At 39.4% G+C, this 18,211-nt stretch overlaps 2 protein-coding genes across 2 annotated transcripts; both read right to left on the minus strand.

Moving 5' to 3' along the window:
• Positions 1-2,048: 2,048 nt before the first annotated feature.
• On the minus strand, positions 2,049-2,945 carry LOC110893370. The gene has a single exon (XM_022140481.1). It carries the CDS (start codon positions 2,943-2,945, stop codon positions 2,049-2,051), a length of 897 nt encoding a protein of 298 aa, XP_021996173.1.
• A 9,468-nt stretch (positions 2,946-12,413) lies between these two features.
• LOC110893371 lies at positions 12,414-15,204 on the minus strand. Its single transcript, XM_022140482.1, has 2 exons — positions 13,656-15,204; positions 12,414-13,549 (listed from the first exon to the last, which is right to left on the minus strand). The coding sequence occupies exons 1-2, from the start codon at positions 15,202-15,204 to the stop codon at positions 12,414-12,416; spliced, it is 2,685 nt and encodes an 894-aa protein (XP_021996174.1).
• Between the last annotated feature and the right edge of the window lie 3,007 nt (positions 15,205-18,211).

Below are 18,211 nucleotides of genomic sequence, written 5' to 3' on the forward strand. Positions count from 1 at the left end.
AAGAGGATATCTTGGTCTTATTACAACACACTGGGAGTACATATTCGATTTGGAAAGCATTACGATCTAAGTTTGTTGGAAGCCAAGAGATGATCAAAAACAAGAAATCACTTCTAAAAAAAAGAGTTTGATTTATTCCGTGGTTTGAAAAATGAAAGTACAAAGCAGATAATTGAAAGATACTGCAATCTGTTGGTAAACATGAAGAGACTTAGCATCAACAAAGAGAATGAAGAGTTGATTGAGAAACTGGCTGATGCATTACCACATGAGACTTGGGGTACATACTTAATGATGCTAAGAAACAAAAAAGGTTTCAACAATCTAACACTGAGCAAGTTCATTGAGAAGCTTGAAGTCCAAGAAATGGAACAGATAAAGATTTCAAGAATGAAAGTGTTTGATGGTGAACAAGACATCAGTTTGTACTACAAAGCAGGATTGAATAAAAAGACAAACATGTCACCGAAAGTTGAAACTGCATTCAATGCAAAGGGTTCATCTAAAGGATCAAGTAGCAAAACAAGTTTTTCTTCATATCCATCATTTGATCCAAATTTGGCAACAACAAAGAATGGCAGGAAATTACAGTGCAATATTGTTTTGAATCTTGAGGATGATCAAGATTACACAGAAGAAATTGCAAAAAGTCACATGTCTTTGTTGGGAACTGTTTTAGAATCATATGGAAGTTTTGTTGCAGGTAGGATCGGGAATCCAATGCTCACTAAGGAGGATTACGATCAGATCAATGCTGAAGAGATGGAGTTAATGGATATTAAATGGTGTTTAGCTAGTGTGTTGTGGATATTAAATGGTGTTTAGCTAGTGTGTTGAGGAGAGCTGAGAAATTCAAGCAGATCACAGGAAGAGATGATCTTCGTGAAGCTAATGTTTCTACTTTAGGTTTTGATAAATCTAAAGTCACTTGTTTTCGTTGCAGGGAAAAAGGACACTTCAAGAGGGAGTGCACTAATCGCGAAGCAAGTGGAGCTCAAAATCCTTTCAACAACAATGATTACTACCGAAAGGCCATTTACCATCAAGTTGCTCAACAACCAATTCAACAACAGGCACAAACGGCACATGGAAGGAATGTGATTGAAGAATCTTCAAAGAGAGCTTGTATGGTGAATTAAGATGAGAAGAAGTCATCAACAGGATTTAACTGGGACAAATATATACCAGCTGATGGTAAAGCATGTGTGATTGATCAAGATGATGAAAAATTACCTGAAGGGTTTAGCTGGGAGAATTTCAATTGGGATGATTATGATCCTAACAAAACTCCAGTTCACACAGCTTTCGTTGCCCAAATTGAAGAAGATAGTGATGATGAAATTGAATATTATGCAAAAAGAATGAGGGATCATTTGAAAATGCTGGCTGAAAGTGACAGTGAAGATGAAAAAGCGAAACAGAAAAAGAAAAAGGTCAAAACACCGGTCAGTAGTGATGATGAGGATGTTCCGGTGGTCAGGAGAAAAGTTAAAGAAATTCCAAAGTTCAAGATTAGTGAAGAGGTTGATGCCAGAGAGATTCCTCTAAATTGCGAAACCTGTGAGATTATAAAAAAGAAAAATAGTGAGCTGATCAACAACATGAACAGGTTAAAGGAATCTTATGATGTGTTGAACAAAGCCATGAATATGTACAATGACACAAGTGAAGAACAAGCAACAGCAATGAAGACACTTCAAGGAGCGTTCATGATCAAACAGAAAGTTGTGAACAACTACATTGAGAAGTGTGCTGTTTTAGAACAGAAACTGGAGGCTCAAAGATTTGAAACTGAAAGAGTTAATCATTTGTTGAAAAGTTACTCATGTACTTTTTTTTTTGGGTAAGGGTTACCCCGATGAATTTTATAAATGAACCAATAAAAACAAGGGTGTGTCAAAGCAACACACCAACTAGGCTTGGCATACCAAGCCTAGGAAAACAAACAAACAACCAACAAAATAAAACAACCACACAACATATCAAGTCCTAGACACAACCACGGCCAACAACACGACCGAAACAAAAGTCTAAACTAAACAAAACTTCTAGCCCGGATCAGGATGATCATCGTTGCTGTCATTAATCTTCCAGGCGCTGAAAATCCTCCTCCTAGCCGATTCCAACCGAAACTTGAAACCCATTAGTCTTAAACGAACCGAGCTTTTAATCCTCTCCGCAACCTGTGTCTCCGTCAAATGACATGAACTAAACAACCGACTATTTCGCTCTTGCCAAATATAATAGGAAGCCGCAGCAATTACCAACTTACACACGATATCATCCACTTTTTTTGACTTGGAAGATTTATCAATCCAGCCCATTAAGGAGTGCCATGTATTATCCACACTCTCTAGATTCACCATGCTCTTCACATTTGTCCAAACTTTGCTCGCAAAGGCACATTGAAAAAACAAGTGATCTCGACTATCTCTTCCATTTTTACACAACGGGCAACACATAAGGTTTAGGTTAGTTGCACTCCCAGCTTCACAAACCGCTAAACGATCCTGAGTCTTCAGTTTGTTCTTAATGACCAGCCACATATGAAAAGAGTGCCGAGGAACACATTGAGAGAACCAAACCATATGAGCCCAGTTCGCAATGTTATCCCTGTTTCGAATCGTGTTCCATATTTGAGCTGCTTCAAAGTCACCAACATTACCCTCCAAGTCTTTCCAAACCAAGCGATCACAAACATTTTCAACTAATTGAGGCGTTTGAATAGTTATTAGAACCGGAAACAAATCAAACCAAGCTTGGGGCCATCTCCAATTCCCATTTGCATCAATAACATCCGCAACCGACAACTTCAAATTAAAACCTGCATTTGCTATAGCACGAGGAGTAATGAAAGAACGCAACGGACTTACATTGCACCAATTATCGCTCCAAACATTAGCTTGCCGACCACTTTTGAGCACATACCAGATGAAAGGTCTCATAATACCCCGAATGGACAATATTTTCCTCCAACCCCAACTCATGCTACCCCGACAAGGAACCTCCCAAAAATTCCCCCCTTAAGCTTGTACTCATGAATCCATTGCACCCAAATAGAGTCACGTTTACTTATAATACTCCAAATATGTTTGGCCATGAGCGATTTATTTACATCCGAAATGGATTTAATGCCCAACCCCCCCCTCTTCTTTAGGCAAACAAACATCTTTCCAGGCAACTTTAGCACGAATTTTACCCTCCGAGCCCGCATTCCACAAAAATCTTCGAATTCTTTTCTCTAGCTCATTGATAACACGAGTGGGGATAATGAAAACAGAAGCCCAATAAATATGCAAAGATGAAAGAACCGAGTTAATAAGTTGAAGCCGGCCAGCAAATGATAATGCCTTCGTCATCTAATTAACAATCTTCTTATCAAGACGCTCAATAAGGACTTTGCATTCTTTAAAGCTAAGTTTGGAAGAAATGAGCGGAACCCCCAGGTAACGAACCGGTAACTCACCTTCCTGAAATGGCATGATATCCAGAATTTCCTGTCTAATCACTTGAGGAACATTGCAGAAAAAAACAGTGCTTTTCGCAGGACTAGGAACCAACCCAGAAATATTAGTAAACGTATCAAGAGCCTGCTTAACCTTTTTAACCGAGATAACATCACCATGCACAAAAATAAACAGGTCATCAGCAAACGACACATTAATTATTTTTTGCTTAGCACAATTAGCATGATATTTGTATGGAAAACTAGCAGCCTGTTGAAGCAAAAGAGATAGAACCTCCATGATTAAAGTAAATAAATAGGGAGACATTGGATCACCCTGCCGAAGCCCGCGTTTGCCTCTAAAATAACCATGAAGATTACCATTAATGCTCAACGAGTACGAGACTGTAGTAACACAAGTCATAATCCACCCAACCATTTTATGATGGAACCCAAATCGATTCAAAACCTCTTCAAGAAACGACCAATTAACCGTGTCATAGGCTTTCTGTATGTCAATCTTGAAAGCACATCTCGCCGGACCCCTATTGAGGTGGTAATTATGCATTAGCTCTTGTGTAAGTAAAATATTATCAGAGATCTTTCGCCCTGGCACAAATGCAGATTGATTGATGCTAACAAGAGTTCCCAAACTTCCTTTTAAACGGTCCGTGATGATTTTGCTTATGCATTTATAGATCACATTACAACAAGAAATCGGCCTGTAATCTAGAACTGAATCAGGAACATCTTTTTTCGGAATCAAAGCAAGGATAGTGTGATTAACCTGATTTAGAATCTTCCCATTTTCGAAAAATTGTAACACTGCATCAGTGACCTCATTGCCCACAATCTCCCATGCATGTTTAAAGAAAGCAGATGTATACCCGTCAGGCCCCGGGGCCTTATCCTCTCCAATACTAAACATGGCATTCTTGACTTCCTGACGAGATACTTGAACAACCATATGATCTGCAGCCTCCCTACTCAATACATTAACGAAAAGATTATCCATGTTAACATTTTCAACCGTGCCATCAAATCCCAAAAACTCCTTATAGTGCGAGAGAAGAGCATCCGCAACATTATGACCTTCATGTCGAACTCCCAAACGGTCCGTAATACTACATATTTTGGTCCGAGCATTTCTGGGCTTCACATAATTGTGAAAGTACCGAGTATTAGAGTCTCCCGCTCGAAGCCATGTTACCTTCGATTTCTGTTTTAAGAAACACTCTTCGTCATATGCCGCTGATTGAAAATCTTGAAGGCATTGAATCTCCATTTGCCTAAGCCGAGCATCCAAGGGGTTCTGATCAATCCGGCTCTGAATATCATCCAAAGACTTCCTCAAGTCATTCACTCTAGCATGTAAATTACCCTGGTTGAACAGAATCTTCCTCAACATAGGTTTCAAATTCCTCATTTTCTTCACAACAGAAAGCATAGTGATACCTTCAACTGTTTTAACCCATTCTCTATGCACCACCTCCTTAAACTCAGGTTTCGTCACAATAAAATTCGGGAATTTAAAAGGTCTCGGCTGATTCCCAATAGATGTCAACGTTTTTAAAATGCACGGGGTATGGTCGGACACTCTAAAAGGATGAAACAAAGCAAAAGCATCTAGAAACTGATCAATAAAAGCAACATTACCCATAATTCTGTCTATCTTTTTGAGAAGGCCCACCCCACTCTTTGGCTTTTGACTCCAAGTATATTGCAATCCATGAGCCTTAATATCAAATAATTCAGCTTGCTGAACACGGTCATTAAATTCACGCATTCCAATAGACGAGTTGGAAGGCCCGAACAAAGAATCTTCTATATTGAGAGCCGAATTGAAATCTCCCAACACTACCCATGGCTTATCATGACAGAAAGCCTTATGCTTACATAAATCATCCCAAAGGCGTCTTCGATCCTGATACTTGTTCTTAGCATAAACAAAAGAACAAAAAAGAAGCTTTTTGCTATCTTTAAAAATAACCTGAACATGCGTAAGCTGATCTGATTGAAATAGGACCATAATATCAAACACATTAGGATTCCAACCGAGAATAATCCTTGTACCCCGAGAGCATAACCCACCATTAGACGTCCAGCACCAATTACGGAACACATACTTACACACTTTAGCCAACTTAGAGACATCTACATGAGATTCAAGAATAGCACACATATCTAGTTTGTTATCTATAACAATAGAACGAACCTCACTTTGTTTCAGGGGCCGGTTCAAGCCCTTAACATTCCAAGACATTATGCTACCCATTTAAACCATTCAGCCCGGGAGTGCTTGCCCCCTCAGAATTAGTATACTGATTATTAGACATAAAGTGTGCCATCTCAGTCGGAGTAACCTCCTTCACCTCGTCACCTGTGTTCGTAGACCGATTAGTCTCCACATGCAGCCTAGTTTCTTTATCAACATCTCCAAGCTTCTCTCCATATCCTTCCACACTCGCTAAAACTTCAAATGGATTCACTGTTTTAATATGACTAGACCCCGAGCTGTTGTCATGCTTCGTTCCTGAAGTGCTCGCACCCGATTTGTTCGGTTTTGGCTTGTAAACAAACTTTTGTTTCTGTTTTTTCTGTCCAACCCCAAACCTAGCAACCTTTCTTTTATCCGTGACAAAACCTTCCTCATCCACCGTTACTTGCTTTTGGCTAACATTAACATTCTTAGGACAGTTTTGGTCATTATGACCAAAAATGCAGCAATTAGCACAATGATGCGGTTTCCATTCATACTCAAGTTTAACTTTTTCCATGATAAACCCATCCTCTTCCAGCTTTGGTATAGCAACAACTATTTGGTCCTTAAGAACATTATCTGCACTAACTTCAATCAAAGCTCTGGCAAAGCTGCTCCTACCCCAGCTATCCGCACACATGTCCGCTGTATAGCTATCCAACCTTTTCGGTGTTCCAATTTTCGACGCCAACAAACTCAACCCATCATCCGTATAGATAGAAATAGGAACATTATGAAACTTATCCCAAATCGGGACCGACTTAATTCCTTCTTTTTTCAAGCTAATCGAAGGAGACCAGATGTTAAGAAAGATAGGGACTTTACGAATCAGCCAAGGCCCGCCCTCAAGAGCTTTATTCATACCTTCCCTAGTATCAAATTTAAAGAAGAAAAATCCTTCAGCATTCATCATGACTTTAGCCAACCCAAACTTTGCCCAAACATTTTTAACATAATACTCCACAACAGGAAATGGCAACCTGTTCCCCAGAAAATAGCCAAATAGCACGTTCTCAAACCTGTCTTTAACCGTTTTAACTACCTCCTTTGGAATGACAATGTCAGCTTCCTGATGAGTCTCTGTTTTATCCAGCTTCCTAAAGTTAACTTTACGATTAGACTTAGAGTTCATCATCACCTTCTTGGCATAAGATACCTGGTTCTCCTGGTTCTCTTGTTGTTTATCAGCATAAATGTTCTCAACCGGAACCGTTATTTTCTCCAATTCATCCAGAACATTAATAACCCGAGGCTCAGTCCGATCATTCACAACCACTCCACGTCTCGGTGCCATCGTTTTGCCATCAATATTCAGAATTTTACTCCCCAAACCCTTCAGCACGGTTGACGGCTTCCCATACACATCACGGTAATCAACATTCAAAGATGGTGGTTTCCCAAAATTTTCATTAATATCAGGCGGTTCAGAATTCATCTTCGTATGAACTAATCACATGCAGACGTAAAAAAAGTAGCTAAACAGGATACGGAACAAACCCTAATCAGCCGCTAAAGGAAATCCCACGCGAATCAATGACCAAACCCTAATCCGGCAATAACCAAGAACTTGACAAAAACAGAATAGTAGCTAGACAGAAACCCTAATCCGCCACCAAAACAGTATCTTGCAACGTACCAGAATTATCAAATCAAGAACAACCCAAGCGACTTGGCAGCAAACCCTAGCAACAGAAACGAAAAAAAACAAACCCTAAACCTGATTTCAAAAGATTAGGAACCACGGTAGAAGTCTAGAAACCGTACTCAGAAGGATCGACAACACCACAATTGCTAACCCAGATTAATCAAGAATAAGATCAGAATGAACAAGAAGCTAGGGTTTCTCAGTAATCACCAGAATCGCCCAGAGCCATGCTTTGTAAAACAATGTCATGTTCTTAAGTTACTCATGTACTTCTTATGTCATTGACAGGATTTATCCAACTGTTGAAGGCATGAAGGCATTTGAAGAGGATGAAGTGACAAAAGAACAAACTGAAGAAAAGACTCCAGAGAAGAAGAACGAAAAGAAGAATGACACAAAGAAAAAGACTGACAAGAAAAATTCTGGTAAGAAACAAGGTGTCAGCTATAACAAGTGTCCACTCCGCTGGAAAATGGATATTTGCCCAGAAATCCAAATTCTGAAAGAGTCCAAAAGGCAACAAACTTACAGTGGGAGTCGGAGTCCTAAGTAAATTTGCCAGAAAATATTGATGTCACATTTACATCGTCTGACACTGATCAACATTCTCAATTGATGAAGGAAGTGGTGGATCATGTTTTAGATAACGATGAAACAGAGGATTCAAAGTTGGAGTTTATGTCGGAGTCAAAGTTCGAGTCCAGCACTCCGGGTCAAAATGAAAAACAGGGCAAAAGAGTTTATGATAAAGAATTCCTATTATCAAAATCTAATTTGAATGATGAAACATTTAAAGTGGCATATACTTTGAATGATTCGGACAAATTATATTCTAATGAGGAATTTCCAATAAGAGGTGTCAAAACTGAGATGATAAGAAAGGTTTTTAAACTAATAGAAATCAATATTTCTGAAATAAAAGATATAAATCTTACTGATAAACCTAAAAAATACACCTCAAGAGTTCAACAAAGATTAAACAAGAAAAACGGTTACAGTTCTGGTTCTGGTTTTCAAAAGAAACCAAACCATAACGGTAATTTCAAAAAGAAAGGTCTTGGTTTTACTCCAACAGAAAAATAGAAAAATGAAAAACATGTTCGAGATTTTAAATCAAAGATGACATTTGTTTCAGGTACATCTTCTGAAGAAGAGAAAGAAAAGTTATTCAGAAAGCAGTCAAACAGAGAGTTCCTTGTAAAGAAGCAAGAAGAAATGAAGACTGTTTATCAGAAGAAGGAAACTCGAACCTGTTTCAAGTGTGGAAAAACTGGTCACATTTCCATGAAGTGCTCACAGGCAATTCAAACCAAACAGGGTGTTTCTAAACTAAAAGAGAAAGTGATTGAGTTTGAATCACCAATTGATAGAACCAAATTATTCAAAAATTCAAAATTTGATATTGGTGAATGTTCAAATAGATTTTACAAGAAAAGAGCTAAATCTGACAACCAGAAATGGGTTGTTAAGAAGTCTGGTGATAGTTCTAGCGATGATTCTGATAGGTCAAAATCAGAGGAGCTATCTTCTGGCGATGAATCTGATTCCACAAAATCAGAGGAGCCACAGGTTGAAGAAAAAGGTGAAAAATTAGTTCCGACTGTGGATGATGAGAATTTTCTACCACTTCGGGCTGAAAATTTCAAGAAGAAAATTGGTAAAGTTGAAATTTCAAACCAATTTTATTCTGACAAAAAGGTTTTTGATGTTGAAAAGGCCTTTAACCCCAAAGTGAAACACATCTTTGGAAAAATGATTGACCGAAAAGTCAAAGGGGTTAAAGAGTTCTATGAGAAGAAAATGGGAGGTAAGAAACTGAGCGCTGGTAACTCGGTAACACCCAAGGCTGGTCAGGCTTGGGTGGATATATTCTTTGAATAGAAAAACCTGACTTGCCGGAGATCCCAAGTTTGTAATCGTGGATCAGGAATCGGCATCATTCTTAAAAGATTGTTTTATGAGAAAATCTTAAAATGGTTAAATTTTACAGGTTGTGACTTGCCGGAGCTTCCAGGTTGGTAAGTGTGAAGCATGAATCAGCATCTTTATTGGTAAAATGAATTTGTGTAGATGTTTTATTCCTACATGTGGTTAATAGGTTGGGATAAACCTTCAAGTGGTAATAGGTTGGTTCTTACAAAGCGATTAATCAAGGTCATTAATTTGAACTTGATGTAATCTTCATACAAGTGGTTAAAAACAATATGGTGAATTGATCCCCATTTCTTACAAGTGGTAAAATCAACAAAACTTATTTTCCGGAAAAACCATTTTGATTAAAACAAACTTAAGTGTTTTGAAATCTTAAATGGGAAAATAGTTTGTTGAGAGGGGGAGTTCTGATTGTTTATGCCGAATGGATGGCGATTTGAAGCTATTCATAACAGTTGTCAAATTTCTTGTACAGTTTGTTTTCAAATTTCTTTTTTTTTGGGTAAAGGGTTACCCCGGTGATTCTATATATTCACAACCAAAAAAGAACAAGTGGTGTAGAAAGCCTACACCAGTTCAATCATGAGACATGCCCCATGAAAGTAAAGCCAGTAAAACAAAACCAAAAGAAACCGAACGCAACAACCGGACATAAACACCTAGACACTCATCTAGACAGAACCGAAACTACAAATAAACTAACTAATTAGCCTCCGTCATCTTTCGTTTCAGTTGCAACATCCCAATCCCCAAGCAGCTTCCGCACCCTAGCGTTGATCTTCAGCTTAGCTCCCATCAGCTTGTATCTCACAGTTTTCAGAATAGCATCCTTCACCATTTCAGGTGGACGTAATTGGTTTCTGAATAGTCTAGCATTCCGCTCTTGCCAAATCGTATACGCAGCAGCCGCAACTAGAAGCTTCGCGACATAAATCTCCACTTTCTTTGACCGAATGCGAGCACATAGCCACTCGGTGATATCCGCCCATCTCGAACACACAGCCTCCATACCCACTTTACCCCGAATCATATTCCAGACTTCGTCCGAAAATTTGCATTCAAAGAATAAATGCTGATGAGAATCAAAGTTCTCGTAGCACAATAGACAGCACATCATATTCATGTTTTTCCGCCTTGAGAAATCCCACTGCAGAATCTTGTCTTGAGTAAGGAGCTTTCTCTTCATAATCAGCCACATCATAAACGCGTGCCTAGGGATACATTGAGCAAACCAAACAATACCACTCCAATCAACCTCTGATTCTCTATGACGAACCGAGTGCCATACGGCTGACGAAGAGAAATCCTGACATTCGTTCCCATCTTTCCATAGCAATCGGTCAGATTTTGACGGGTCTAAACGAAAGTGATCCAGCTGAATAAGAACAGGGAAAAGATCCCTCCATGCGACAGGCCAATTCCAAGTATCGTTAGAGAAAATATTGAAAACAGTGTCATCTAACCGAAAATCAGCATCCGTAATAGTCCTTGGTGACAGAAAATCACCAAGAGGGCCTAAATCACTCCAAAAATCAAACCAAGCTGATGTATCACGGCCATTACCCACATCGGACCAAACATATTTCCGAATAACATGCCTCAACTGAATGATTTTCCTCCATGACCAAGTAGAATTTGAAGTAGCTTTGCAAACCCAGAAATTCTTTCCTTTAAGCCGATAAGAGTGAACCCACTTGACCCAAAGAGAATCCCGCTTCATCACAATACTCCAAATATGAGACGCCATCAGGGCTTTATTCATATCCCCAATCCGTCTAATGCCTAAACCACCTTCATACTTAGGAGTACAAACCACTTTCCACGAAACTTTAGCTTTACCTCTATTGAACGACACATCTTGAGACCATAAGAAATTTCTCATTCTAGCTTCAAGCTCCTTAACAACCCGCACAGGAAGCAAAAACACAGAGGACCAATAAATATGCATTGAAGAGAGAACTGAGATAATCAGTTGAAGCCGCCCCGCAAACGATAACAATTTATTCTTCCAGTGCATAATACGTTTCTCTAATTTTTCCACGAGCACACGGCAATCACTGTACCTAAGCGTAGAGGAAATAAGAGGGACACCCAAATACTTGACCGGTAACGTACCTTCCACAAAAGGCATAATGTCCAGAATCTCCTGTTTAACATGATCTTTCACATTGCAAAAGAAGACCGTACTTTTCTGGTTGTTAGGCACTAGGCCCGACATCTTAGAAAATTTTGAAAGAGAGGTCATAATACAATTGGCCGAGTTCACTTCCCCTCTAGCAAAAAGGAACAGATCATCCGCAAAGCAAAGATTTATAATCTGCTGTTTTTCACATCTGTTATGATATTTGAAGGAGGAATCTATCCGAACAGAGTGCTGAAGAATACCCGTCAACACCTCCATTACAAGAGTGAAAAGATAAGGAGAGATAGGATCCCCTTGCCTTAACCCCCGTTTACCTCTGAAAAACCCATGAACCATTCCGTTAACACAAACCGAAAATGAGGTAGAGGAAACACACATCATGATCCACCTCACCATATTATCGTTAAACCCAAACCCACGAAGCACACTTTTCAGAAACCTCCAGTCCACCGTGTCGTACGCCTTCTGAATATCAACCTTAAACGCACATCTTGGAGGCCCCACACTTCGATGATAGTTGTGCATTAACTCTTGCGTTAATAAGATGTTGTCCGAAATTTTCCTGCCCGGGACAAATGCCGATTGATTAATGCTAACAATCTCATTCAAACCTCCCTTTATCCTATCAGCAATTATCTTGCTGATACACTTGTATAGAACGTTACAACAAGCAATCGGGCGAAAATCAGTAACAACCATAGGCGTTGGCACTTTAGGAATAAGAACTATAAGCGTATGATTCAGCTCCCGAAGCAAATTACCAGTATCAAAAAAATCTTTAATGGCATTAACAATATCATTACCAATTAGCGGCCAAGCATTCTTGAAAAACGCAGCCGTAAAACCATCCGGACCCGGAGCTTTATCATTGCCAATGGAGAACATCGCCTTTTTAACTTCCTCCTCCGTAACCGGCCGCACCATACTCGTAGCAATATTGTGGGGTAAAACTTTCGGAAATAAATCTGGAGTAGGTTGTAAGGAGATATCATCTTTGTTGCCAAAAAAATTTCTCATAATGTTGGACGAATGCTTTAAACACATTATCACCTTCATAGAGATTCCCTTGAGTATCTTTAATGATATCGATCCTACTACAATGATAACGAATTTTCAAAGAGGAATGGAAAAATGCCGTATTCATGTCGCCCGCACTCAGCCAATCTACCTTAGCTTTTTGTTTCAGAAAACGCTCTTCATCCAACATAGCAACTTGAAGATCACGGCTAGCCGCAGCTTCCTCGTTCCGCAAATCAGCATTATGCGGCTCTAAGTCAATCTTTTGCTGAATATCATCTAATTTCAAACGGATAGTTTCAACTTTCTTGTGGAGATTACCCTGTTTAAACAGCAACGACCGAAGCGGGTGTTTAAGCGACTTTAATTTCTTGACAACTCGAAATTGGTGAACCCCATCAACATTAATTGTCCAATGTTTATTAACAATCTCCAAAAATTCTGGTTTAAAAACCAGAAAATTAGCAAACTTAAACGGCCTTGGTTTGAGTTTCAACGCTTCCGGAATAGACAAGATACACGGGCAGTGGTCCGAAAGTCTATATGGCTTGAACATGGCAACCGAGTTCGGGTATTCAGTAAGAAACGGAGTGTTTCCCATTACCCGATCGATTTTCTTTAGTAATCCCACACCGTTTTTAGGTTTTTGGCTCCACGTAAAATGAATACCTGAACGATTAATATCCACAACTTCGATGTCATCAACACATTCCTGAAAATCCCTCATACCAATCGAAATTGATGAAGAACCCATCGAATTATCTTCTATGTTAAGAGCCGAGTTAAAATCACCCATAATACACCATGGCCGATCCGCGACAAAAACCTTATGCATAGACAGAAGATGCCATAACTCCCTCCGCGTAACATAATAATTATCGGCATAAACAATGGAACAAAAAAGCACTCTCTTATCCAATTTAAACACAAGCTGTAAATGCATAACCTGAGGAGATTGAGCAACGATCATAACATCAAAAATAGCTGGGTTCCACCCAATGATTATCCTTGTACCTTTGTTACAGCACCCGCCATTTGAAGTCCAATCCCAAGAACGAAACACAGCTTTACACACATTGCCCAACTTACCGACATCCACATGAGACTCTAGAATAGCACACAAGCTCAAATTGAAATCCTTGACTGCCTGCCGAACCTCTATTTGTTTGAGAGGGCGGTTCAACCCCCTTATGTTCCATGCAGCGATACTAACCATTGGTAACTTTCGGAGAAGGAGTGCTTGCCCCTTTGTGATTCTTTATATTCCGGGTACCATCCATTATAAACCCATCCATTTCATCATAAATTTCCTCCACATCGTCATCATCCGAGTCCCCATCATTCAAGTCCGGTTGCCTTTTACTAGGCCCCGGTTCGTCCTCCACCTCATTAAGAACATCAAACGGATTGGCTGACCGAAAAGAATTATTATTTGAAGTACCATCCATACCGTTCTGAGACTTAGGTTTAGTAGAATCTCCTTTTGACTTTTGTCCCACCGGACGATATTCAAAATTAGGCTTCTGTGTATTCACGGGTATCCCAGTTTTCTTGGCCGCTTTCTTCCCATACACACCTGTATATCCCTCCTGATCCACAACAGGAGACTTTTTACCTTTCGGGTTCTTTGGACCATTCCGATTTTGCACCTGATGCAAGTTATTAGTCTTTCTCACAGGAAGTTTTGGACAAGTCTCGGACGTGTGGCCAAAGACACAACATGAAGCACAACGATGCGGGTTCCATTCATACTCCACATACATCGTTTCTTTTGTAAAACCCTCTCCATCAAGTTCAGGTATCGCCATTGTAATTTCCTCTCGCAATTCTCTATCGGCTGAAACTTCAATCAACGCTCTAGCGTAACTACTACGTCCCCAAGAGTCCATACACATTGACGTGGTAAACGAGTCCAACATCTTTGGTTCGCCAATAGTTGTTGCAATCAAGCTGAGGCCATCCTCCGTGTATGCCGCAATAGGAACTTCGTGAATTTTAACCCACACTTGCACTTTCGTTACCTCTTTCTTTTCGAGTTTAGTAGTTGGGGTCCAATGATTAAGAAACAAAGGCTGAGAACGTATAATCCATGGCCCATCCTGAAGAACATTCGCTATTCCAGCCTCATCTCTAAACTTGAAAAAGAAAAAACCATTAGCGTTCATCATAGTCTTTTGTAACCCATATTTCTTCCAATTCATCCGAACAAAGTAGTCAACCACTGGGAAGGCAATTCGATCCCCCAAAAAGTACCCATAAAGGGTGTTAGCCAACTTATCCTGGACCATACGTACTGATTCTCTCGGTAACACAACATCACAACCCTCCTGATTAGCAGAACTAGCAAGCGACCGAAAATTCACTTTTTTGCCATTATTTGCATTTACCGACTCAGCATATGACATGGGCTTGACAACAACCCCAGTAACCTTATTAGCCATCGTGGACGGTTCACCATTGGAGAAATTTTCAATCGGTTTGGAAATACTCATCAGCCCGTCCAAGACCGATACATTAGATGTAGAGAACATACCTCTTCTCGGAATTAAGGGATTGCCTTCAATGTTAGTAACTCTTAACCCGATCCCACGAATAGGTGCTGTTCCAGGTGTCGGCAACTCCTCACCAACAGGTTCATTCATACTATCAGCTCCCTCTACGTTGGTCGGTTTATTAGCAAAAGAAACAAGCGGGTCAGGCGGCTTACCACGATCATGCAGAACACTAGCAGTAGCGTCACCAAACTTAGACTGAACATCCATAACAAATCAATCAACTCTCACGTGAAACAAGAACCTTAAACAACCATGCACTCGATACCCCAAAACCCTAACGCCGCAACAAACGAAAACAGGAACAAGAACGATAAACCCTAATTCCTAAAACCCTAGAATCAGTCTGCCACCCTTAACCGATTAAGTTGGAGTTATCAATCTAGCTAAATTAAACTCAATTAACCGCAATCAACAACAACCAACGTAATAGATCAGGGTTTCATCACAGATACCTAAGGCGGCGATTAACGCAAAAAGAAAAGAGAAAACCCTAATTTAGATCGATCACTATTGCTAACGAGTTCGTTATAGAGTATTGAAAGGATCAAAACTCTAATCACAGACTGTTATACATCAGATCACGAAGAAAAATCAGGTTTCAAGAAGAACATGAAAATCGCCATAGGAGAGAGAGCATTAGGGTGAACCGTGACTCTATGGTTTTGTTTTCAAATTTCTTTTAAATGTGTTTGCATTTTAGGGGGAGTAAAAATTTCAGAAAATCCAAAAACATTAGAAAATTTGAAAAATACAAAAACATGATAAAATCAAAAACAAGTTTTGTTGTGAAAAGAGGAAATGATAGTACATTAGTGAACTATCACAACACGCTAAAGAATTGGAGAGTTAAATGTGATAAACAATCTCACTGTGGATGTGCCAGTAGGTTTTTACACATTCAGTAGATTGTTTCCGAGATATAAACCTAAATTTCAAACTTGTTTATCTCGTGGGTAACATTTCTTGGATATATGGGTAACCCCCAAAATCTTGTTTGAAAGGTCCCTCTTTCTGAGATACTAGGTCTTTATACTCAGTGATATCTGGGGTATTATCCCGGGACTTCTGATTTTGCGGAAGCAATGGCCTAGGTCCCGTATAATACGTTGCAAATTGCTTGAAATATAGCGCAGCCCTCAGTACAAAAAATGATGAAAGTTTGAAAAATGCTAATCATGTGCTGTTGAAGAAAAGATCCTCTAAAGGGGACACACCAAAAGTCGAGTCGTCATCTCTCTGCTGAACCGAAGTTCTGACCTGAGCTCTCACGGTTTCGCATCTAACCCCTTACAGATATCATCTAGGTATACTCACCTGTAAGACTGAATATTGGGATCTGGATACGAGAGTATATTCAAGTGGTGGGACATGCGAATAAGTTTAAGTTCTTAAAATAAAACATTAATCTAGTATCTCGAAACAGTTGAACTTTGTGTGAAAATTTAAAATGGATCAGTATACTTACAATCTAGGTGAATTGTTTAGAATTTAAAATGAAATAAAGCTTAACAATGTTGGTGATTTGTCTCAGAAACTGATATGATCCTCTTATACAAACTCACAAAAAGATTGTCTGTAAATATTCTTTACTGCATTTCTTTTATATAAAAATTTCAAAAAGATTTTTAGTGTGTTTTAGCATAAATTTTTGAAAAATCCAAAAAGATTTTCGACAACTGGTGTTGAAGAGCTGATTTTCAAAATTCCAAGTGCTAAACATGATGAACATTATTTTGGGGAGAAGATTGTGTTTAAAAGGTTTTAAAATCTTTCTTGCAAGTGGTTCATTAGAGATTTGCAAGTGGTGTCTAAGATTGCAAAATTTTTATGGTATAAAACTTATGATTGTGGAAGAGAATGTGCAGGTTTGAGTAAGAGCTGGGTTAATCGATCCTGAGAAGCTTGTGATTGAAGAGAGCCAGGATTTCGATTCTGAGCAGAGTGTTGAGCCAGGCAATGTTCTTGAACCTGTAAAAGCCAGACTGCGATCCCAGCTTATTGAAAGGGGGAGTCTGAAGATGCTAAGAGCCATGTTTTATTTCTGGAAGCTGGTAGAACACAAAAGTTGCTGATGAATTTAAAGATTCAACATTCGAGAGGGAGAGTATTTGTTCGAGGGGAGTCTGATGGTGATGATAGAGAAGAAAAGAGAGAGATTTGAGGATGCTTTTCAGTGTTAGATACTTCGAAGAGAAGCCCGAAGGCTGATAAAGACTGAAGATGCGAAGACTCGACACTTTAAGACTCGTCAACATTCGAGGGGGAGTCTGTTGGTGCATGCGTCTGTCGACTTCGTCTTGTATCAAGTCCTGTATAGAACTAGTTAGATCAGGGCACGAAAAACAAGAAAGTGTGAATTAGAGGTGATTCCGCTTGAAATGACACCAGGTCATTTCAAGCGAAATCAAAATGATTCTAGTTCCGCTTGAGTTAAAATGTTGATTTCGCTTGAATTATTTATGTTATTTCCGCTTGAAATGAACATGGTCATGTTCAAGCGGAATCACAACGCCTATATATAGGCCATTCCAAGCGAAATCAGATAAGAATTTTCCGGTCTGAGCAACGAAGTGCTGCCGAAGTGTTGTCACACTGTAAAACGTCATTATATCAATAATATCGACAGTTAAAGTGTAAATCTAGCTGAATTGACCTCGATACGTCTGTTTCCGCCTTTCGTATTGAGAAAAATTCTTCTGATCGACTCGTTCGGGTCTGAAAACGATCCTACACGTTCCATATTATAAACCCTGTCACTTCCCCTAGACTGGAGGATAGTGTTCCACCATTCTAAGGCTGAGTTCTTAAACAGATTGGAAGCAAACATTATCTTATCCTCTTCCGCGCACTTGCTTATTTTTAAAACTGCCTCAGTCTTTTCTATCCAGCGTAGAGCTGCAATGGGTCCTTCATTGCCCAAGAATTCTATTGGTTTGCAGGACCAGAATTCCTTGTAAGAACAACCATAAGACATGGTTCTTCTTCTTTTGGGAATGGGCACTTGAAGTATTGGTCCATTGTTTACGCTGTGTTCTGGTTCAGTAGGTCGCTTACTGCCATTGTTACTTTTATTATCCTTAACTGTTTTAATAATATATGACATTGCGTCTATAATCCCCTGTGCCACTATGTGTTGGATGACACTATTATCCACTTGGTTTCCATTATTATTGTTGTTCGGGTTATCGTTATTCTAGTTTTCCTGTTTCACTTC

This window comes from Helianthus annuus, chromosome 12 (assembly GCF_002127325.2).
Source record: "Helianthus annuus cultivar XRQ/B chromosome 12, HanXRQr2.0-SUNRISE, whole genome shotgun sequence".
Lineage (NCBI taxonomy): Eukaryota > Viridiplantae > Streptophyta > Magnoliopsida > Asterales > Asteraceae > Helianthus > Helianthus annuus.

Excerpts from the sequence above, each read along its gene's own strand:
- LOC110893371 (XM_022140482.1), bottom strand. The coding sequence starts at position 15,204 with ATGGATGTTCAGTCTAAGTTTGGTGACGCTACTGCTAGTGTTCTGCAT. Across the intron at positions 13,550-13,655 it reads TTCTCCGAAAGTTACCAATG|AGTCTCATGTGGATGTCGGT; the intron begins GTTAGTATCGCT and ends GTGCTATTCTAG.
- LOC110893370 (XM_022140481.1), bottom strand. The coding sequence starts at position 2,945 with ATGAGACCTTTCATCTGGTATGTGCTCAAAAGTGGTCGGCAAGCTAAT.